The 23,869-nt window shown below is 43.8% G+C and overlaps 1 protein-coding gene across 38 annotated transcripts in view; it reads left to right on the top strand.

Annotated features, from left to right (window-relative positions):
• The window catches only part of MSI2 (musashi RNA binding protein 2), a 416,302-nt gene that overhangs the window by 302,842 nt on the left and 89,591 nt on the right, over positions 1–23,869 (top strand). For all 38 annotated transcript variants that reach the window (XM_081843548.1, XM_081843556.1, XM_081843578.1 and 35 more), the window contains one exon: positions 9,322–9,404. In XM_081843548.1, the coding sequence (XP_081699674.1) occupies positions 9,322–9,404 (83 nt within the window). The remainder of the gene's footprint in view (positions 1–9,321; positions 9,405–23,869) is intronic.

The following is a 23,869-nucleotide window of genomic DNA, read 5'->3' on the forward strand; positions in this document are numbered from 1 at the left end:
TGAAATACCATCCCTACCCCACTCAGTTCACAGCAGGCAAATAGGGTCATGCATCCCTGATTAAGTAGGCTACTCTGTAGTTGAAAGCCTGGAAGCTGAGGATATACACACACACAAGTGAAGTGTGGCCTTGGGGCTCTCCCCAGGCGACATGCTCTCTTCGCACGCAGCAGCCCTCACTGGTCCTATTCCTCACTTGCCCTGAGTAGTTTTGACTGTCTCAGTTGTTCTTGCTCTGTGATAATGCTTCTTGCTTGCCTGGATGGGATGGAGAGGGGCGTGTTTTTCAGGACAGTTAGTGGGAGCACTGGTGCTGTGATTAGGGTATTTTAACACCTTAGCATATGCATTACCATAGAGCAGGTGTAATGGAATGGAATTGTTAACTTGGCACCACTTTCCAGATTTGACTCATCCTTTTCCTCATTGTGTTTGCAGAAACCCCTGGCTTTTCTGGAGTAGGAATGTAGCCTACTTTAGGCATCTCCTGTGCACTTCTGCGTCTAGCCACACCCTCCACTAAAATGGGCAACCAGAATATTGCTCATGGTGGAATGCTACCCTCAGGGTGAAAAGGGCACCCCTGCTTGTATGTTTCAGAGCTCAGGGAAACAAGCTGTCAATGTTTTTTAACATTTATGCAAGTAGATTCATCCACACCACTAGAGGGCATACTGGTTCCTGCAGTACCTTCTGTAGTTTACCTCCTTATGTTGAATGGTAATTGTGCAGTGAATTATTACCAAATTTGTTTGCTATGCTGATGTTGTATCTGTTACAGTTTGCTATTTTATTACCACTGATAGGTTGTGTTTGCTGTAAATTGCCTTGAGCACACTTTTATTATGGGAAAGGTGATATATAAATGCATTTGTTAGATTGATTGTTTGTAGAGGACCAGGTTAGTTAAACAGTACGTTTTGGGATAAGTGGCTCATGTTGTTTTGTGCTTACACAAATAATACCTGGGAACTTTTCACCATCAGTTGAAAGCTAATCAGGACAGTTAGTGGGAGCACTGGTGCTGTGATTAGGGTATTTTAACACCTTAGCATATGCATTACCATAGAACAGGTGTAAGGGAATGGAATTGTTAACTTTGCACCACTTTCCAGATTTGACTCATCCTTTTCCTCATGATGCTAATAATACTTTAACGAGAATTTAAAGCAGCCGTTGCCAACCTGTTGTTCTCCAGATGTTCTGGACTACAACTCCCATCAGCCCCCAGCCAGCTTGGCTAGGAATTGTAGTCCAAAACATCAGAGGGCACCCGGTCGGTGAAGACTGATTTAAATACATAGTAAAGTATTAAAATATTTAAATGCTTAAAAAATATATTTGAAGATGCTGTTTCTATTTTTACTATTTTAAAGCATTGGTGGCCTTATAGTGGATTTTCCATGCCATGTCTTGCTTGGCCTTATGCTGCTGCTATGTGTGTGTGTCCACTCTCACACAGCTGAATAGACGTCCATACTGCGTGTGGTTCAATTACCAGTGTGTAGACAAATAAATCCCGCCAGGTTCAAACCACTCACTGCAGTGTTTCATGGCGGTAGTATCATCCAAGCCATATTTCTGCTAACCTAATACGAGGCCTCTCCAGCAGCCAATGCAAGTATGAAATATAGCTATCTTTGAGAGGGGTGGGGAAAGCCCACCAAAACTCAGCATGCAGAGGCATAATTTTCCCAAGCAATTGGTGCTTGGCGCCTTTGGCATTCCTTGTTAACTTTATTTATGGCTTCTACCAATTTCTTTAATTGTTTTAATCATGTGTGGTTTCAGTCATCTGCCCTCAACAGTATATCTCTTATTGGCAAGCCTCTCTAACTGCCTGGTGCTGTCAAGGTGGCCGGAAGGGTGGGAGGTGCGGTGGCTAACAGTGGAGCAGGGTTGGAAGTCTTGCTGTGGGATCAGCAATATAGACTCAGCAGCAGCTTTTCCAGACATGCGTAAAACCTTTCCAGAGAAAACTGAAGTTGACATTTCAGATGGGTGCTTATATGTTGATGGATCCCACCATACATGTATGATCTCCAGTATGTGAGTGTTGATTTTCAGGAAAAAAAGTGCTGTTCTTATGGTCAAACATGAAAAGCATGCATGATCAGGAAGGAATCCTTTTAGCTGTGCTGGAAAGCAGAAACCTTTTATAGTTGGGGTGCCAGCTCTGGCCCTGAAACCTCTCTAATTTTGGTGGCAGCAGCAAAAAGAGAAAATAAAAAATAAACAACCAACTCCGTGTCCTGATCCAAATCTCTTCCATCCAAATCATCAAATTGATTGTTTCATAAGTGGGGAAGGGACCATAATCTCCCCCCAATCAGCTGACCAAACGGCCGTCATTTCTGGAGGTAGTATTATTTTACCAATTGGGGGTGAGGATGGCTGTTTAAGCGAGTCAGTGAATAAATTAAAACATGTTGGTTCCAGTTCTGGGGCCAAAATGTGGGCAGATTTGTGCATCTCGGAGAGTAATCCTGTGCATGCTTAATCAGAAGTGAATCTCGTTGTGTACAATGACCTTATTATTTCTATGTGCAGAGATTTGCAGGCTCTGTGAATGAAGCAGTCTCGCAAGGCTTCACTGAATTGGGATGCTACACTGGAGTATAAACCCAGAGATGTCAAAAGAGATGACTCTGGAGTGAGTGCTTTGAGGACTTAAGTTCCCACTCTTGGACCCAAGTTCATCCTCCTTTAAAAGGGTGACTCTGAAGGTTGCCATGCACTTGATCTGATAATGAGGCCGATGCCGAATTCCTTTGGATCATAAAGCAATATAAACAGCTAAAATAGTGCAGAGTACATCAGTCAATTTCCTGGATGATTCACTGAGTTTCAGTGTCCCTCAGGGGCTATTGACTTGCCTCTGAATGAGATGACTTTTTATATATTTCCAGAATTGTTTTTGCTTGTATTTGCTTTTTCCCCCCTTCATTTTTTTTTAAACCTCCAGACCATGTATTTCTGCCTGTGTCTCTCCTTCAGTGATTTCGCTTGGCTCAGATCACCACATTTTAGGAGCTTTTTTGTCTTTGCTTCCACCCTCATTATCCTCCCCCCTCCCACATTTCCTTTTATTTTTTCCTCAAAAAAGATTATTCAAATGTATATGCAGTTTTTCTTCATTTGAATAAAGAGGGAGGGGAGCCACCCTGTTTGACTCTGTTAACCGCTTATCTCTTAAATAGAGCTTGTTAGCTTCCAATAATAGCTTCATTCAGGAGGATGCAGTATAATTTCATTTTAAAAATGCACACTCCTTGACAACCAGATTCCTATTTATGTCACCATTTTAAACAGCCTCTTTTGTTTTGTGTTAATCTTTCTCATACACTTTCGGTGGAATGGGTTTTTCTGTTGTTGACTCTTTGTACCACTCATAAGAAACAATTGTCTGTTTAATCCAGAAAGATTTCTAAGACTTGAAGTAATTTAAAAATGAGTGTGTATTCATTACCTTGACTAATGGGGCATGAAGAAAGGGAAATACGTTTTTTGGGTGTGTGGTATTTTTTGGCATACATTGTACTTGTGTTTCTTAGATTCTGGACAGATGCCTTCCACCCCTAGTTAAGCGCATCCTGGGTTATGATGTTTCCTTTCAGATTAAGTTAACTGTGTAGAGATTCTGGACTTTAGGGGGAAATTATTCAGTTGGGTTGCATTTTAAATACTGAGAGATGTGGGGACCTTGAATCAGCCAATTCTTTGTGGAAATTTTAATAAAGCTTCATTTCAGATTGCCAGAAAGCTCTCCTGCACAGGGCACATATATGGGCCTTGCCTGCAGGGGAGACAAGCCAAAGGAATGGGATTATGAAAGGGCAAAGACTCAAAAAGAAAATCTTCTGCTCCTTATGGGTCTGTTTTGCAAGTTGGACCTATGAACATAAAAAGATCATGCCAAAAGCCCCTCTAGGGGCCCCTTCTCTGCCCCCCACCCCTTCAGCTCTTCCTCTCCTTGGTGTCTGTCCAATGCCAGTGTCCCTTGAGAACTCGGATAGATTTTATCCTGTGGTCAGCACAGAACAGGGAAGCTTCAGCAGAGGTGGGCAACTAGCAAGGAGAGACTGAGGGCTTGTCTGCACTTGCCTTTCCTCTGCACTTTCTGGACACGATCCAAGCTTTGGAGCTCTGTGCCTAAGCACCCTTCCCCCACCCACCCACCCACATAGGGCTTTCCTTGCCGAGGCCCACTCTTTGGCAATCTGTGGTGAACCTGAACTGCTGTTTGCTCCAATTCAGCTGGGGTTCCTCAGGGAAAGCTCTGTGGGGAAGGGGGGGATCATACACAGTGCTTTGGGGCATGGACCTGTGCCTGGAGGGAGTGGGGTGGTGGGTGGGAGTGGGATGGGTAAGCCCTGGGACAGCTACCTCAAACTTAGGCTTTGAATGCTGCTCTGAGTATATGTGAGGAGAATGGAGAAATGGTTTTAAGTCAACTGTAATGTGGACTAGTCCTGTATGATTGATGTTTATGTGTATTTTAATGAACTGAAGAGGCTGATCAGAGTGAAAGCTTATTCATTGGGGGGGAATGGTGTTTGTGTGTGTGTGAATGTAATAATGTTTAGCTTATTTTTGTTGCTGTTTCGTCAATATTGTTTTATAGATGATAAATGCTTTATTGATGATTTGTTAATTATATAATAGGACTTGCGCTGTAATTCTGATGTTTAGCCTTAGTTGCTGGTATGCTAATAGTGTTTAATAGATGGTTTAATAGATTGATGTTTCATTAATTATATGATTTACGCTGTACTTCTGATGTTTTATTATGTCATTGTTATTTATGGTGCGTAAACCACTTTGGGATTCATGGGAATGGAAAGTGGCATGGAAATTCAGTCAATCAATCAGCCGAATGCTGTGCATTATCAGCCGGTACTCCATGCTTTAGTTTTGGATGGGGAACCTGTGGTCTTCCAGATGTTGATGGATGACACCCACCATGTAGTGGCCAGTTCATACATCTGGCATGATGGAACCTCCATTCCGAGAGGCAATACACCATGGATTGCCAGATGTTAGCAGTAAACTATGACCAACATTTTCTGCTGCTCAGCTTCCTAAAGGCACCTGGTTAACCACTGTTGTGAAGATGATACTGGACCTTCCCCCAAACTACCAAGGCAATTTCTTTTGTTCACATCTTGCCAAGTAGCTACTGTACATACAGCCTTTCAGGTGCAGACTGTCCGTGCTAAGCTTTGGATTTGTATTGTGTGGGTGTTTGAAACACCACCATCTTTGTCCATCTATTTTTTTAATGAATTGATTTGCTTTTTAATTATTTTTTACACTTCTCCATTTAGAAGTACAGCAAGCTTGCTCTGTTCTCTTGAGGGGGAGAGACTGTGTCTTCCATTTACCTAAAGGGCTCCCACAAATAGAAACAGAAAGAGATCATTGTGTAGCCTTTAAGACTGTTGTGTTGCATTTTAGTAATAGACACAGATTGTTCAGGACTACGGCTGGGTAGCTGAGAGCGGCTCACATGCTGTGTAACCTATAATAAGCTACATTTTAGGAGCAGCATTTAGAAGTTGCTGTCTCACATGTGCTGCCTTTGCTCAGAACCAGTTCGGTCTATTATCCAGGTGCACAGGTTCAGAAGTGTGACCAGTGTGTTCTCCTCAATCTCTGCACCTCACATAGTGTGCAAAGCAGGATCAAGTTTCTATATGTTTACTGACCACAGACCTAATGTTCTAGCCCCTGAGCCTGGTAAATACTCTCCTTGCCTTTGCCTTTTGAAAGTGCCCATTTAAATTTATTTTAATGTGAATTGTCCGACTTGTCCTCTCCAGGGAAGCTAAATCTGTGGTGACGAATAGGCACCTTTTTTCTCTAGTGCCCATGTACAGTATGTCCATGATTGCACGCCAGACACACACATTGCCAGCTATTTTACATACAGTAGCTTCCAGTGTATATTTTGAAATGTTGGCAACTAATGAGGTATATAGAACTGTGGTTTGTTCTAAAGTGTGCAAAGGAGAGAGGACGGCAGAGTCTAAGGAATGAGCTGTGCTGCATTCATGATCATCTGCGTCCTGGAGGGAGAACCTCTGGCCCTCCAGATGTTGTTGAACTCCCATCAGCTCCAACCAGCTTGGCCAGTGGTCAGGGATGATGGAAGTTGTAGTCCAGCAACATCTGGAAGGCACAGATTTCCCATCTTGAACCTAAACAATGAAACATTAACTCTGATAAGCTGCAGGTCCAGAATGCAAAACAATCACATAATTAAAGAGCAGACTGTGTTCTTTTTGAGTTGTGACTCTTCCACAAGTCCATAAGTAAACAGCTTTTCATGAGATCAAGTTCAGTTTCCCCCCTCTTGTCAAGCAACCAGATGTGCTTGAAATGAACCTGATCTTTAAAAAGCTGAAAACGATTGTTTACAACTTTTGTTGTTGATCATGCTTGTTTTCCCTGAATAGAGTGAGATCTGTACCTGTCTGTACCTGTTCTGTACTAATGTCTTCTTCAAAGGAGGTGTTTTTTCAGGTCTGAGAAAATAGGCCAGGCAACACAGATGTTTTGTTTTGGTTCATTTTAAAGAGAAGTCTGAAACTGACAATCTGTGTCATAGGGATCTTTGAAAGTGGCTCAGTGGTTCCCATTGTATGTCAGCCTGAAACTGGATTCCTGAGGTGGACACTCAATTTACCACTGGTTGTTGTTTTTCCCCTCCCTAACCCTTCCGAATGTCAGTAGTACAGAACACATTGTTTCCTGAGTGCTACTGAAGTGGTCAAAGGCCACCGTACAGATGAGCAGCTTTGTCTGCAGTGAGGGTTGATTGCTTGTTAGGGAGGCCCCTCCATTTGAGTAGACTATTGCAGATGCTTGTCAGATAGTGCTGGGCATTGAAATCACACAGATAGGTCTGAGAATAGGGGAGGGAGCTGTTATTACAATTGCTGCTGTTTGTGAATGATTTTTACACATTGCTGTGATTTTCTCTTATTCTCCTAAGGGGAAAAAGCATTGGTGGGTGTGGGTGTTTGGGTGTGTATTCCCCATAGGTGGGAGGACACAGTGGACAAACCCTGGCTATTAACCCCTGAGCTTCCTAATGGTGAGTCAGGAGAAATAGGATGATGGATTTGTAAATAGGAAATGTATTTATTGCAAATAAGTCTGCTAAAATACCAGCCCAGATTTATTTTATTCTATTATTTTTAGTTAGAGACATAACATTCATAGCAATTTGTAGACCATCAGTGGCTGAAAGGAAAACCACAACTGGCTCCCTTCCCGTTTACAAAAGGAAGAGCCTTGCTGTCAGGTGACCTGATACAGGTGACTGAGTTACAGAAAAGTCTTGAATCTCTTTAATCAGAAATAAGTTCCAGTCATTTCAGTGGGCTTCATTCCCAAGCGAGTATGCTTAGAATTGCAACATTAGCTTACAGCCTTTGTCCCAGATGTCCTTGCAATATTCTCCTAATGCAGATCATGAATGTTTGTGTTTTATTTTACCAGTTGAGAATTCAGGGAGGGAAGCCCCAAGTTCCTCACTGATTAGCTGCTGGAGACCCAACAATGGGAGAGGGCTCTTGCCTTCATGCCCTGTTTGTGGGCTTTCCAGAAGAATCTAGTCAGTCCCTATGGAATGTGAGTCTGGGTGATCCTATAGCAGAGTTAAGCATTCAAACCGGGAACTCCAAACCCAGAGTCTTCTTGTCTACCTTCTGTATGCCACTGCCTGTTTTAGGTCCCTTCTCATGATTTGGGGGCAATTGGCTACAGACAGGTGTCAGCTTCCTTAGAACTGACAAGGTCTTACAGTCTTCCCGCATAAACATGACTGCCAAGTTTTACAAACTGCAAAGGGACAGTTTGTCAATTCTATACATTTACATACCTTCATTCCAAATCCCACACACGGGTTCAGCATATGTGATCTGTTTACTTTGCCACCTGCAGCTGGCTTGTGTGCGTAGCGCAAATTATGTGGATCGTATTGCCATAGCCGGAGTTTTATTTCCCAAGCCTGTGGTCGCTGCCTGGAGCAAAAGCCTCTGTGTCTGTTGTTGTGTGTTGAATTTCTATCCTCTTAGAAGCTGCCAAGTCTCTTGTGTCACTATTTTGGGAATGGGGTTCTGTTCTATAGGTTCACTCAGGGAGCTGTCACTTTATTTTAATGGGTTTCTATATTTATTCGTCCATTGAGCGGATGCCAGAAACGTGACGGTAGATTCCTCCCCCCCCCCTTTGCCACCCGCTCCCCCGAAGAGATATGTGTAGGAATCATTATGTGGTGCTGGAGCATGCTGCCAAAAATCTTCAGCTTGGTTTTGCCTGAGATGGTGAAGACCTGACAGGGTAAACACAGCGTATAGCTGACGGGCAGACAGCAGGCATCAAACGACCTTAAACTGGCCTGAATCAGAAGCTGCGTTTGAAGTGGCAGTGCAGAACAGATGAGTGATCAGATGAGAGGCCTGCAACTTTCATAGTTCCTTCAAGGCCTCAGGATATCCTGATGAGGTATTAGAGGAAGTAATTCAGGAAGAAAAGAGACAAATAACCACCTCTGGATCTTGGCTGACCCATAGGGCTGAACTGCCGCAATGAGCGGAAAGGACAGCCTGGGACCTGCAGAGATCCAAGGAGCGCTTATTATACTGCCTGCTTTCTGGGGAGAGCAAAGCTGGTCTCTTTTAACCCTGATCAGTAACAGGCGGCTGGATTTCCCCCTCCCTTGTTTTCCAGGAGGCAAATGTACTACAGTGTGTTTGCAGAAGCATTGATACGTTTGCCCTCTTACTGGCAGTGTGTGGCTGATGATTCATGATTATTCCTTTTGTACTAGTGACCCTTCCCCACCCGCCCCTTGCTGCTTAATGAGACATCCATAATAGGAAGAGTCCCATAGGGTTTAACTCTACCTGAAGCCAATAGGGCTTCATGGACAGGTGGGAAAGAATATAAGGACAATTATTCCTCAGAAGCTATCCTGTGCAGCTGAGATTTATGTCCTTTTTATGTCATATTTTTGGTCTACCCTTCTCCAGAAAAGCAACTGTCTATTTAAATGTATAGAAAGAGCGTGGAGAAAAAAATATAGACATAGCCCTTGTTTTCAGCTTTAGCAGTCCCCTGTTGATTTAATCCATATTAATCTTCAAGAGTTTTTCTTTAAAGGTTTGACGAAACACACTTTGGTTTTTGAATGCATATTTGTGTGGTGATCTAACTAAGGTGCCTTAAAGACATTTGTTTTGTAAGCAGCCGAAAAAAAGGTAAACGTATTTTTACCATGATTAATATTCCTTTCTTTCTTTTTAAAAATAGGATTTGGCTTTGTAACTTTTGAGAATGAAGATGTGGTGGAAAAAGTCTGTGAAATCCATTTTCATGAAATCAATAATAAAATGGTAAGTTTCCCCAGCGGGTGCATCTGTTTTTGAGGAATATCTATCTCTTTTTCATAGGCATGGTGGGGTGTCTCTCAGTTGTCCTTGAGGGGGTTGTTGTGACATTTATTCACAAATCAATGGTGTCTCTGAGCATGCTTGATCAGAAACTTTAACTTACTATTAGGCCTGCACAGAAGTATATAAGGCTCCAACTGTCACTATATACTAGGAGGTGTATTTGTTTTTCTGGTACAGGCCCTTGATAAATCGAGTGTTTCTGTTTTGCCTTTTCAGGAGATGCTGGGGTTCTTCTAAATAATGTTGCTTGTGTGTGCAGTGGCTTCTCTTTTATCCTTACAAATTTACTGTTCCGAATAGCGAATGCTGATTAATGTGTTTTTGAATGGCAGCTATTCTGCAATAAAGTACTGACTTCACTTTGAGATTAAGCATAATTTTACTGAGATTTTAAAAGGGGGAAAAACAATCTGTTTCACAGTGAGCATAGCTACCCTGCCTTGCTTCTAAAGTCAGTCCAGAAGAGACTGTTGAGGAGGGGCAAATAGCCATGGAAGGGATCCTAAGCTTAGTGGTAGAGTACCTGCTTGGTATGCAGAAGGACCCAGGTTAAGACCCCAGAAACTGTTGATGGTTGATGGGAAAGACGCTCTGCCTGAACTGCCAGCCAAGTAGACAAGACTGTGCTCGATGGTATATGAACAGCGTGTCAGTGAGTGGAACAATACCAGCAATGTGTAGGAGCGGAAGAACCTTCAGGCAGCAGTTCTTTGTGTGAGAACTGAGGAGTAGGAGTGGCATACATACACAAGAGCGTTGTTATTTTTCATCTGTGAAACGAAGAAGGCTATGCAGTATTGATAGTATACATTAGGATCCAGGGCGCCACAGTTCTGTGAACTTAAAGCATCTTAAAGAGCAGGGCTCCCCAACTTTTCATACCAAGTGGGCTGCAAGAGTACTACAACATGGAACCTGTGGGCTGAACACTGCCTTGTCATGGGGGGGGGAGGCAAGGCCAAAGTTGGATGCCCCCACCCCCACCCCCAGCCCTCATGCTGTCTTTCCGAAGCCGGCTAAGCAAGGTGCCGGGCTTTGGGAAGGAGGCATAAGACTCTGGCGAGTGTCTTAGACCCCTCCCACCTCCTTCCCAAAGCTGGGAAAGTGCTAACTAGGTTTGGGGAAGGAGGCAAGATGTCTCTAGGACCCTATCAGAGCCCTCAACTCCTCCTTCCCAAAGCCCAGTGCCTTGCTTACCCTTTGGAAAGCAGTTCAAGGACTGTGGGAAGGGGGTGTCAGATGTTGCTGAGGGCTGCCAAAAAAGGTATTAAAGGTTGTGTGTTGGACCACTCTGATCTAGAGGAGACTGCTTAGGTCCAGTGAAGCTGACATGGTGTCTGTGATGCAGCCAGCAGTGCTGAATTATTGGGATCAGGCAAGGCTGTAAAATGAAATAAATCTTCTGTCAGGGCAATTTTGCCAATTTACCTGAGTGTACATTTTATCCTGCTTATTAAAGGATGACTTAAAATTGAGCATCCTCACACTTCTCAAATCTAATACCCATAATACTCTCTCTTTCACTTATGTTTTACTGTGCATTCTAGAATTAGGGAGCAAAGTATTTGACCTTCTCTGTTGCAACTAAAAGCTCTTTCAGAGCAAAAAAAGAAAATGCCCCAGGATCAGGACTTTTCAGATACAGGTTCTGTTGTTTGCAGGAGCGGTTTGTGTTCCACACATGCTTTCTGAAGTAGTAACAGTCCTGAGAGGCCTGCGCCTTCTCTGTAAATTGACCTGAGGATGGTCAGACCATTTGTTTCGAAAGCAGACAGTAAGACGTCTCCTGCAAGATTCACTGAAGAGAAATACCTAAATGTACCTCAAATGGCCAGTGCAGTGTATGTACTTGGTGACAGCAGCCTTCCCCTTATGCCCTCTAGATGTTTCGGACGCCCAACTGCCATCAGCCCAAGCCAGGTTAGAGTGCTGAATATAGACCTGGCAGTCTTGGGTTTGAATCCTGCACTTAGACACACAGCTCATTGTGTGACTTTGAACTAGTCGTTATTTCTCAGCCTAACCTTGAGGTTCTGCCCGCCCCGCCCCAGCTCCCTGCATCATTACTTCATAACTTGAACTCTTTCTTTAAAAGTTTCTCTCTCCTAGTCTTAGGGATAGGACCCGCTCCCCTTCTTTTCTCTTTCTCTCTGCTTTTGCCTTGGAAATGGACTACACCTTCAGTAAAGCCATTTGGCTTGGATTATTAGAAACAAATCAGAAAAGGGCACCTGTATTTTAATCAATGCAGTAACTGATATTTTCAGCTAAAAGATTCTCCCCCTCCCCTTTCGTCAAAACATCTTCTGCTTCTCAAACCTATATTCAGATAGGCTTTATATATTGGTCTGATATGTGTTCACAGACTTTAAATTCAATAATGGGGCTTTTAGGCTGGATAAGATCAAAGCAATCTCCTTAGCATATGCTAGAGGCTGATTCAATATTTGACTTGCTAATTTTTCCCAGGGCTCTGAAATAATATCCCTCACATTGTTCCTCTCGGCACAATATGCATCTGAAATGAAAATAACAGGTCCTCTTTTATGCTCTGTGTTGAGATGTCAAGACTGGACTTTAAAAGGGTGGCTACAAAAGGAGGTGATCCTGAAGCAGAGGCTTCCATTCACATTCACAGACTGAGCTTGAGCTGCTCTTCTTAGATGACTGACAGGTTCCTCATTTATATTTGCTCTTCCCAGATGACTGACAGGGTTCTTCATTTATATTTTCTTGCCACAGACTAATTTTCCCCCTATAACCTCCAGTGAGACTTAATAATATGGATAGAAACAAATTCAGTCTGTATTATTATTATTTTTAAAAAGAAACCTCTTCCTTCTCTTTTATTAAATATGCAGGCTGCATAGGATGTCCTGCTTTTTTTAAAAAAAAGGCACTCAGGTTCTGCTGCCAGAATACCCAGATTCTTTTTCTGGCATATTTATTAGTCAGAAAAAGCTGTGCAGACAGGGACATTGTGGGAAAAGTTAAAACAGCCAATTTTGGGTTGAATTCAGGAATACCACTGAGAAGACCAAAAACTGTTTGTGCTTTTTTTGTTTTTCTACAGAGGCATTTCTGTTGCTTCCATTCATCCCACTTTGGTCTGTGGTAAACACATTTGGCAGGTTTTTGTGTTTTCTCCCAAAACCTACAAAAGCTGTGTGACTAGAAGGACAGAACTAGAACAAAAGAAATGTGTGCATGTTAAAAGAATTTATATCCTGCTTGTCTGGTTGTTTTGAATGCTTGAGACACCAAATCAGGTGTCTTCCCAGGCCTATTGAAACAGAAAAGTTTTTAGCAAGTATATACAAGAATGCAGTGATGGTGTCTGCCTGGTACCAGTAGGCAGGAAATTCCAAAGTACACATGCTGCTACACTAAAGGAATGATTCCTTACAAATGCAGACTCAAAAGTTGCACGGCATGTGTAGAAATACAAGTTCTGCAGATTGAAGTGATTGGCACCTATGTGATCTCTGAAGTAAACTGATCCCAAGCCATTAAGGGCTTTATATACTAATAGTAATGCTTTGAATTCTTGCCTAGTAGTGAACGAGAAGACCATAATGGCCAGGCAGGTTCATGTGGGAAGCAAAATACACCTTAGTCTCAAGTCACTGCAGCCTAAAGTGCTTTATAACACCCATATTAGAGCAGTGTTGTCCTCACAAGGAGGTGTGATCACCTGTAATGTTTGTCTGTGTGGGAGACCACCATGCAGCAAACAAGGCAAAGCCAATTGTACCCATAAGGGGCATTTAGCAGTTCCAAGTGATGGAATTCCGTTTCAGAATCTTCCTTGTTTTCTTAGCTCTGTTGATATGGATGCTGGTCCTTGTAGAGCAAGGAAATGGGATTTGAGTTGCTGGGATGTGAGGAGTGGAAGATGACAGTGTGAGAGATGTCAGCTTCTGTGCGACCTGGCAGAAAACTGCTCGAGAATCTACCTGTAGCCAGAGACACTTAAACTGATCTGTTCCTTTGGGGTGAATGTCACAGCTGTTTCAGACTTCCTAACAAATGTGCATCCAAATGACTCAGCAATGGGGATTGATGTCTTGGGGCAAGAAGAAGAGTCACCATCTGTGGCCTGGCTGTTTCTTTCTGCCCCACAGTTGCTTTGCCTCCTCCCCAGCTCAGCCTCCACTTCTATCAATGGTTAGAGATTTAATCTGCATAAACTGAAATGAGTTAGCACATATAGACATTGTATGCTCTGTGGGATGCAGCATTCCTAGGAGTCAATGGAAATGTTTTCTCCTCTTGAAAATTCACAGTGAAAATTAGGCCAAGGACTCTGGTAGAGACCCAGTCATTGTCACTAGCCTTTCCTTATTACCTCCTTTTATCCAGTGCAGGGGCTAAAACAAACAAACAAACAAACCCAAAGACCTAACCCCATCCTAACCAAAAACCTCACCTAGCACCAATTTCCTCCCCACCTTCAGCAAGGTTTGCCCTGTGCAAGTGAGGAGGAGGAGCTGGATCAGGGATTGCCAATTTGGTGCCTCCATTAAGCCCATAAGCAGGGCCTGTTGTTGCTCCTCCGCTGCTGCTATTCTGCCTCTGAACCAGAAGGTTCCATATAGTCATCATGACTATTAGCCCTCAATACATATATCCTATCCTCCATTAATTTGCCTAATCTTCATTTAGAGGCTCCTCATTTGTGGGATGCTTTCCCCATACCCTTCAATTGTCACTATTTTGCTGGTACAAACACTATCACACTTCAGTAATGGATTCTGCCTTTAACACAGAAAGTCCCAGATTAAGAGATCTCTATTCTTTTGTATTTCTGTGGTGCCTCACCGCCCTGCCCCCCCCCAATAGCACCACAGGGAATTAACTCCCAATTATGATCTCTCTGTTCCAAGCTCTATGGTGCCCCTGGCCTCTCCTACCCTGCTTCTTGCCCAATTGCTGCCCTTCTCTTCCTGTACAGCTTCATGGAAAATAGGAAGTGGGTGCTGGGTATGGCTGAGCTGGGCTAGGTGGCAGGCAAGAGATGTTGCTGACGCTCTCCGGTGCTGGGTCCCACCACTGAAGCAGGTCCTGCCCTCCTTCTCCAGCCACCCTGTCCCAATTTCCTTCGCCCGAATGACTGGCACCAGCATCACCCTCTTCTAGGCACTTGGGCTGAGACATTTCTGTAATACCTAGGCTTTTGGACTTTATTTTAGATTACACTGCAATATGATTTATGACTTGTTTGTGGTGTTCATCTTTTAGTGGGGTGGGGTAGGTCTCATGTTTTTATACCTGTTGTTGAATGAACGCCTTTAGAAAATTTTGTTTTCCTGAAAAAACTGCACTGACTGCCAGTGAGCTATCAGGCCCAATGTAAGGTGCTAGCATTAGTATACAAAGCCCTAAACGGCTTGGGACCCTGAAAGAGTGTCTCCCCTGTATAAATATTTAAATAAATCTGGAAAATAAATAAGATCTCACTGACGCTAAACATTCTACGCATTGGTGTGCCCTGCTGTGTGAGTGTAACCTCCATGAAAACGTTGTGCATCCAGAGTCTCTTCCTTTCCCTCCCACCTGTCGAAACCTCATCTCAGTATCTGCCTTCCGGGAGGTCATGATGTGTGATCCAGGCATGGGGTTGACTCATCCCGTCAGGAAGAATGCCTGCAAATGGATTGCTCAGCCAGCAGAGGAGTTCTCAACCCAGCATGTGGGAAGAGAAGCTGGCACAGCTGGCCAGAGGCAGCAGCCAGACTATTGTCTTATCGCTGACTGGAGAATGCTTAGCAGCCATGGCAATGAAAAAAATCCATCCTCAAAGGACACTTTCCTTTTTAGACTTCTAAGTTGAGGCTCATCATTCTGAAATCTCTCTCAGTGTCTCCACAATATTTATTGTTCCCTGAAGTGGTGATGGGGAGGGAGGGAAAGAGTTGAATTCCACTACTGTGTTGGTGGACCTATTTCCAGCCTCCTTTTCACGGAGGAGCTAATTTTAGAGTCTCTGCGCCACTTTTGCCACCATTTATAAAGCTAGAATGTCAAATGGCGTATTAAACAGGCAGCATGAAAGAAGCAAGCAAATGCTAGCGAGGCGCTGAACGTGAAACCCACTATTGGTGTGGGAGTGAAAAGGTTCTTGCCAGGCATCAAAGAAAACACAACAGGCACCCTAAAAATAACTTACCTACGAAACGGAGGTGTTTCAAAAATAGAAACAGCGTGCGATACTTTGTGTGCATAGTGAAGGGGGAGACTTTTCCTGCAGGATAATTCAGGGCAGCAGTAAAAGGCAGCCTGCAAAACCATGGAGTGTTGCCTTCCAACTGGTTTATTTTCAGCTTGGCCCTCGCCTCTCCGCGTCCCTTTCCACCAACATCACTTGCTCTGTTGTTGAGGCGCTCTTTAAAATGTGGTGCTTAAAAAGTTTCCCCACTAAAGCTGCCAGCCGCCAGGAGGTGATGCAAAATACCTAAGAACTGCAGAAGAATCCTTCAGGATCAGGTCGAAGGTCCAGCTGATACCACACCTTGTTTTCCACATTGAATGCACATGAAGGCAATAGCCCTCTTTAACTCCCCACAGGATAGTCTGTTTCTAAACCTGGAGAGGCTGATTTAGCTCTCATTGTTAGTCACACCTGCTAGGTCTTCCAGCCACTCAAGAAGAGGGCACACAGGAAATCCAGCCTTCTTCATCTCCTCTCTGCACCCATCACAACCAAGGCACACACACACATTTGTCCATGTGCAAATTTCCTTCAGAACATGCACTGACTTAATCGAGTCAGTGTTTGGGGGGAGTTGTGGGGGGCAGGAGAATTCATTAGCAGGCTCACAAATTTAAGATGCGCGTAACAAGGACGGGAAAAGGAAGCAGCAGCATACGGCATGTTTCAGATGCTCTTATTCCCAGTGTTTGTGCTCTTAGAAAGTTACGTGTACACATTGACACTTTCAAGAATCTGTGAGTAGACACAGTGGTGGGAGGAAGGGAGGCAACTTTCCTCTCTGCATTTCTACTTGTTTTTTCCCCTCAAGCTGCCTATCTAGGTTGCTAGCTTAGGGACCCAGGAACGCCGTGGAACAACTGGAAGCTGCGTTATATTGAGGCACACCATTGCTTTCTGCCCTGACCAGTTGTGGCTCTCCAGGGTTTCTGACAGTGGCCTCTCCCACTCCTATCTGGAGATGCTGGGGATTGAACTGGAGACTTGCATGTAAAACATGTGCTCTACCTGTGAACCCCTCCCCAAATAAATCTATACTGGCATTGGTAGATACTATGAGGAAGCTTCCATCACTGCAGTCCATTTGACCCAGAAACTTACCATTTGGCAACACTTAAGTGCATATGCTTGAGCACCGGGTGTGGGTGTGCGTTTGGGTGTGTGCGGCCTGCACCTTCCAGCCCAAGACATCCCGGTTAATTGGATAAAGGTATAAATAGCAGATCCTGTAAAATAAAACCCTTGGGGAATGGTTTGCAAGACCAGAGGGCTCTCTGTTTTCATTATTTTTTATTTATTTACGATACTTTTCCTCCTGGTGTTTTGATGCAAGCAGGTTCACAAAGTGGCTCTACAAAAACAAAAATTTAATGACATCAGCCAACACAGCAACAAGTAGCAGCAACACAGTCAGATTAAAGCAATAAAAGCAGACTAACAAAAAAAAAAAAATTTTAATAACCCAGAAGCGACCGGTAGTTGCTACTGAATCCCAAGCCCCTTCTGAAATGAAGCTGCCATTACCCAGTAGGCCTCCATAAGACAAAATGGGCCCACCTGGAACATCAGCCCCACCGCTGAAAATGCTTTGTCTTGTGTCCATCCTATGGGGGCAACTCTATTTGACAAGAGGACAGCCCTCTGTTTCAAAGTGGCATTTATCCTAAGGCCATTCAGTCTGCATCTGGTTTAAAGATAAGGAACCCTAAAAAAAAAAAGAAGAGGAGGAGGAGAGCAGGTGAACTTGCTCATCACCAGATAGTAGCACCTGATCAGCAGACTGAGCTGGCACCTGGTGTCTTCCTCACTCTGGTGAGATGCATTGCATTTCTATTTAAATTGTAGCAATTGATTTTAAGCTTACATCCATACATATGAATTCCAATATGCAAATTGGTGTCCTCTTTCTGTGATGCAGATCTTCATTTTTTGACAGTGCGTAACTGGCCGCCCTCCTCTTGTGGCGGACAACTAAATAGCAGGGCTTCAATTGATGACCTCTGTGAGTGGGGTAGGTGGTCAATCCAAGGGAGTGGGGCATTGCTTCTGCAAACTAGCTCACAAATGTTGACCTCCCTCCTTCCTCATCTTGGGGACACTGCCTTCCTGTAAGTGTCAGCTGGGAAGGCATATTTTCATTCTGCATACTAAGATCCACCTCCCTCCCATTGCTTATGTAACCCAAACAGCACTCCAGCACACAAAGGGAAAGTCACGGTATGCTCAGGTGAGTGCAGATTGAAAGAGCAAATATCCCCAGAACAACTCAGTGAGAATTGAGTATCTCCAGTGTCCATTGAGTATTCACAGATGAGGGAGAGAAAGAATGGAATGGAGTATCATAGAGATGGACACATCTGATTAGCTGGAATGCTGAACAGGGAGAACTCACAGGGCCACATTTTGTGAGATGTGCTCTGTGTATCTTCAGTTGAGTTTGCTTAGTGCTTTCAACTGATACTGCCAAACATGAGGAATCATTTTGGCTGTGTATAGAAATGAAACCTATGTGAGTGTCGTCCCGTCCCGTCCCGTCCCGTCCCGTCCCGTCCCCCGTCCCCCGTCCCCCGGTGTAGTTAGCAGGCAATGGTAACCAATGTAGAATGCAGCTGTTTGGAGGTGTCCGATTAGGAGTAACACAGTCCGCTTCCCACAAGAGTTTTATCTTTGTTAATCTTCACATTATAGCCTAATCCCCTCCCTTGTTTTTAACGAAAGCAGTATGGTTAAATAACATGAACTGTATGAAATGATAATGGGGCAATAAATATGAGAAAAGCACTAGAACACCAGGCACAATGCTCATAACGTTTGGCTGCAACCGTCGTTTATCCAACTGAAGTCAGTGTGTTGAAAGTGCCTAGTGGGAGAGCAGGATATCAGCTGCCCGTTGCAATCCTAAACATACATGCCTACTTGAACCCACTGGGATTTACTCACAAGTAAACATGCTTAGGATTGCACTGCACTTCTCCAAGACTCACTTGGTGATACTCCAGGAGAGTTTAATGCAACCACAGAGATAAAACTGGGCTCACTTCCACAAGTGCTGAAACTTGTATTCTTCATCATTATTATTATTATTATCATCATCATCATCATCATCATCATCATCATCAAAAGCTCTGTTAAACAAACAGCAAACAAGAAAAACAAGAAAAGCAACAGTGCATTAAGCTGTAAATAAAATTAGTCAGATCCTTTGGGAAATGCAAAAAAAAAAAAAAGCTGCTTGAAACTTGGATTCTTGAGAAACTCCACTGTCAAATTTTAAAAGCCATTAATAGACTAAGTTTCTAGTGCCCAGCTCTAGAGAGATGTTTCAAAATGTGTGTCAAGAAGCCAAGGGGACCTATGCCAGGGAAATGAGTTGCATCAGGCAAGGTAGATGTAGATGTGCTTTGTGAGGGTAGCTGATCTTTCAGTGACTGCTACTTCCTACTGCCTGCACCACTGCCTGCCCTATCTCTGTTTTCTCATCTATTTCTTTAACAAGGAAAAAATGGATTCCTGAACCCAGTTATTGCAAGTTATGCCGAATAATGCAAAAGCAAGTAATTCTGCATAATTTTCATTACAATATATGAATTTCGTCATGGCAGAATATTTGGTTACAGGATGTAACATGCTTGCTTCTATTACTTTTCCTGATGCTCCCTGGTGTAGGAATGACTCCCTCTGCATTTGTTAGCAGATACAGAATAGTATGCATTTTTTGTATTTTTTAAAATAATGAATACTTACTGCTCTGGGTTGGTTCCCAGTACAGCAAAGGAAAACGTAGCTCTATAAACCATGATTCTATGTAGTTTTGCTATGAGTTGTTGATTGATTAAAGCTGGGGGGGGGGGAATGCACGTCAGAAGAAAATTACTAAAAAGCATACTTCCTTTGTTATGTGTTGCAGCCCATATCCTTTTGGAAGAGACATTCTCAATTTTTCACCCAGGAGGAATGTCTCTTCTAAGACAGCATTTGCAATCTTCAATTTAAGTACTTCCATAAAAAAATAATTTGAAAAAAAAATTAAATATCTACTGCTGTATTAATTAGTGCACCTTTTTAGTCTGTCAAAATGTTTCTGATTATCTGATCATATCCATTAATACATTACATGCTGCAGCCCTGTCCCCCCCCCCCAATATATATCAACTGCTAAACTATTCCTTCTCAGATAAATGTGTTTGGGCTGCCTCTAAACAATGCTCAAGGGCAAATGCTCACCAAACTGCCTCCATACAATGCTCAAGAGTTCCAAAACCTAAGAGCAAACATGTGTGTCCACTATTCAGATCTGAAGCAGGAAGGATGCTGCTTTAGCTGGGTTATGGAGGAGGCGGTAGTCTTTACCAGATGAGCTTTACAAGGCACAACTAGCACCTCAAATTTCACCCAGAATGGGGGGGGGGCTGACCTTGGAGGAGAGCCATAGATACAGAGTCATGGGCATTTTGTAACACTGAGAAAATATGTTTTACCAGACCTGTCTGCTGAGAGTTGAGCATCCTGAGGATGCTTCTGTTGAAAGGTGGGATATAAATAAAAAAAATAACTATATAGAGTTCTTTTATGCAACTCCAGCTTAAAAGGTAGGTTTCCTTTACAGTGGTGTCTCGGTTTAAGAACAGCCCTGTTTACAAACTATTCAGTATAAGAACTCTGCAAAACTGGAAGTAGTGTTCCCATTAGCAAACTTTACCTCGGTCTACAAACGGAAGCCAAACAGTGGAAGGGCACTGGCGGCGGGAGGCCTCATTAGGGAAAGCATGCCTCAGTTTAAGAATGGCTTCAGTTTAAGAACATACCTCCAGAACGAATTAAGTTCATAAACCGAGGTACCACTGTATATTGATCTGAGTGACTTGAAATAGACATGGCTAGGAGATGACCCCATGGCATACAAGCAGTGGGCAGGTGCAAAAGTAATACAGCTCAGGTGTTAATGGATACACCTCTGCTGATCACTCCAGGATAATTTGCTTTGAAGAAAACAACTTCAGCTGACTAGGGCTTAGTATTCTCAGTTTAAAACAATAAACAGAAAGTGTGTTTTGCAAAAGTTTAGCTTCTGGTTTCCAGAGAGGACGTCGCTAGCCTTGAATTAGTCAGGCCAGCCACTGACACAGGGCATCCTTGAGCAGCTACCCTGGTGCCTGCCAGCCCTTGGGCCCTTTGGCTAAAATTCTGGGCCTTGCCAGAGAAAATATTGAGGGTCACCATGTTTTTGTGGCATCTGCCATTTTGTCCCCTCCACAAACATTGCCCTAGAGCATCGTGATAGAAACAAAAATAGCTTATGTCCAAAGGAACCTTTGCCATGCATTATGTTTCTTTTATAAGGGAAAAGTCTGGTGCTCTCTCATACCAGGAGACACACACAAAGATGACAATGAGGGGGTACCACCCACCCAAAAGGAGCGCTCTTTGCTAAGGTCCTGCTCAGACCTGGAGAAGAGCCTGGTGTGTTTGGTATAAACCAGACCTACTTAACTGAAGTACTTGTAAAAGTTGTCTTGGCTTTTCTCCAAGTAGTGCAGGACAGCACAAATGGTTCCCACTATTTCCCACTCCCTCTTTAAATTCTCATGATAACATTGTGAGATTGTTTAGACAGGGAGAGGGAGAGATTCATGTCTGAGTACAGATTTTAGCCCAGTCAATATCTGACCACTTTGCCCACTGCACCCCAACAAAGATGTGTATGTTTTTCTGCCATAAGTTAGCCTGCACATGCCGGTGCCCATATTCACAGACGACAGGCCTCTCTTGGGTAGCTGAGTGGACCTGCTGTCACCTGAGACATTTACTAGGCCAACCAACACCTATTGCTACCTGCAGGAACCAACGTCGTGGGGCCAGCTGCTGGGTGGTTGCTGATTATTTATTTAAGTACTTCTAAAGCACCTAAAATGTTCTAAGCACTGGAATGAGGAGGGAAGAGGAAAGCAAGCATTGGGACAGCTGCTTCATTAGCTGACAAAAGGAGTCATGTTGGTCTCCCTCTTGCCATCTGTTGTGAAGGAATCACCTCTGTTTGGGGAAGGGGGGAAGGTCAGCGGTAGAGCAGCTGCTTTGTATGCAAAAGGTCGCATGTTCAATCCCTATCATCTCCAGGAAGGGCTGGGATAGACCGCTGCCTGAAACCCTGGAGAACAGATGCCTATCAGTGTAGTCAGTACTGAGCTAGCTGGACCAGTGGTCTGGCTGAGTATAAAGCAGGTTCCTGTACTCTTATATTCCATAGTATTCTTCCTGAGAGGCAGGGGGTGTAGCCTCCCAGCACCCCTGGTTCTCCTGACAGAGTGTGCCTCTCTTTAGCTTCTGCAGATCCTTTGACTCGATGGGCCATTGTGGCTTCCTCCTTCCCACTCCCTTATTTTCCCTCCCAATTGGCTCTCTTCCCACCCAGCAGAGTAAGCTCACCTTGTTCACATTACCTTTGCATGGCATGTCCATTGGTGGAGCTTGGAGGTGTTTCTTTTCTGACATACCAAAGGTTGTGGCAGAGCAGTTTGCACGAAACCAGTATTTTGACAGTTTGCTGGCAGAATGGAAGCTTTGTTGCTCTGTGAAATGTTGCAAGCTGAATAAATAAGATATGCCGTGAGGTTTTGCAGCAGGGCGGTGGGTTAGGGTGGGGTGGGAAGAGAGAGAGGGAGGGAGGGAGGGAGGGAGGGAGGGAGAGAGAGAGAGAGAGAGAGAGAGAAAGAAAGAAAGAAAGAAAGAAAGAAAGAAAGAAAGAAAGAAAGAAAGAAAGAAAGGAAGGGTGGGTGGTTTTGTTTAAAATACTCCCATTTACAGTCAGTTAACCTTTACGTTACCTAAATGAAAATTGTACAAACCTGAAATTTTCGCTGATTGGGTTGCCTAGGAACAGACGGTTGGTTACCATAAGACAATGGATGCACTGTTACTGATAGGGCTATTAGAAATAGAGCCAGTTAGCAGCATTATCCTACATTGCCAGTTCTGTCTCGTGTAATTACCTGTTTTGCACCTCCAAAGTACCGCCCACCTTTCCTTCCTCGCTCCGATGACAGAGTTCGTGTGCAAACAGTGCCAAAAGAAAAAACGATCTCTGCGGGATAAGAGATCCTTTGAGATATTTGGCAAATTTGGATGTTTTTGCCCAGTGGTGAGTTCAGGTGCTGTGTTATGAAGACTACATGGCCAAAATGGTGCTACTGAGAAACCAGAGGGAGTTATCAGGCTGCCTGCAGGAACCCCAAGACTTGCAGAAGTAGAACAATATTTAAGGGAGTATGCTAAGGGGCAATCCCCCCTCCCCAAAAACAGTCCAATGAGGACGGAACAGGCCCACTAGCCACAGAATACTGATTGTATGTGGTGGGGGGGCAGGCAGGCAGAGGGCCTTCTTGGTAGTGGCACCCACCCTGTGGAATGCCCTCTGACGTTTAGAAAACATCTGAAAGCAGCCCTGTTTAGTGAAGTTTTAAATGTTTCATCTTTTATTGTGTCTTTTGTATTCTGTTGGGAGCTGCCCAGAGTGGCTGGGGAAACCCAAATTATTATTATTATTATTATTATTATTATTATTATTATTATTATTATTATTTATCATCCCACCCCCGCTGGCCAACTCTGACGGGAGCAGGGTTATTTTCTGTCAATCATCTGGTGTCATGATGACATCAGATGACTGATAAGTGAGCTGTGGGTTGGGGGGGGGTGTTGCTTTGCAGGAATTGTGCTTATGAAACAGCACCAGCTTATGAGCAGAGGTTTCAATCCTGCTGGCTTTGGGGAACATCTTGGCGAAGCAGCACCCAGCAAGAACAGAAGCACCCCTGGTTATCAGCTGATGTCATCCACTGATGTCAGCTGATGGACAGGCAAGTGGTGGTGTCCACCCCTTCTGTGACCTCTTGTTGTAGGTCTCACTTGTTCTCTTCAAAACCAAACCCAGGATGGGACTGTGCAAATGAGGTGGTGCAACCATGCAGGTTAAGACTGGTTTAGTGCTATCTGTTTCTTGAGATGTTGGGGGGTGGGGCAGATTTTGCCCCAGCTCAAAGTTGTCCATGACAGGGCTTCTCTGCTTTCTCCAATATGATTCAATGACTGCATTTCACTTGAACCCCAGTAGCTTTCAGTTCATATATTAGGAAGTGGATGGGGAAGGCAGGGGGTACATATACTGAGGATAAACTTTGCAGGGCTACAGAGAAGGAAC

This window comes from Podarcis erhardii, assembly GCF_964252035.2.
Source record: "Podarcis erhardii genome assembly, chromosome: 16".
Classification (NCBI taxonomy): Eukaryota; Metazoa; Chordata; class Lepidosauria; order Squamata; family Lacertidae; genus Podarcis; species Podarcis erhardii.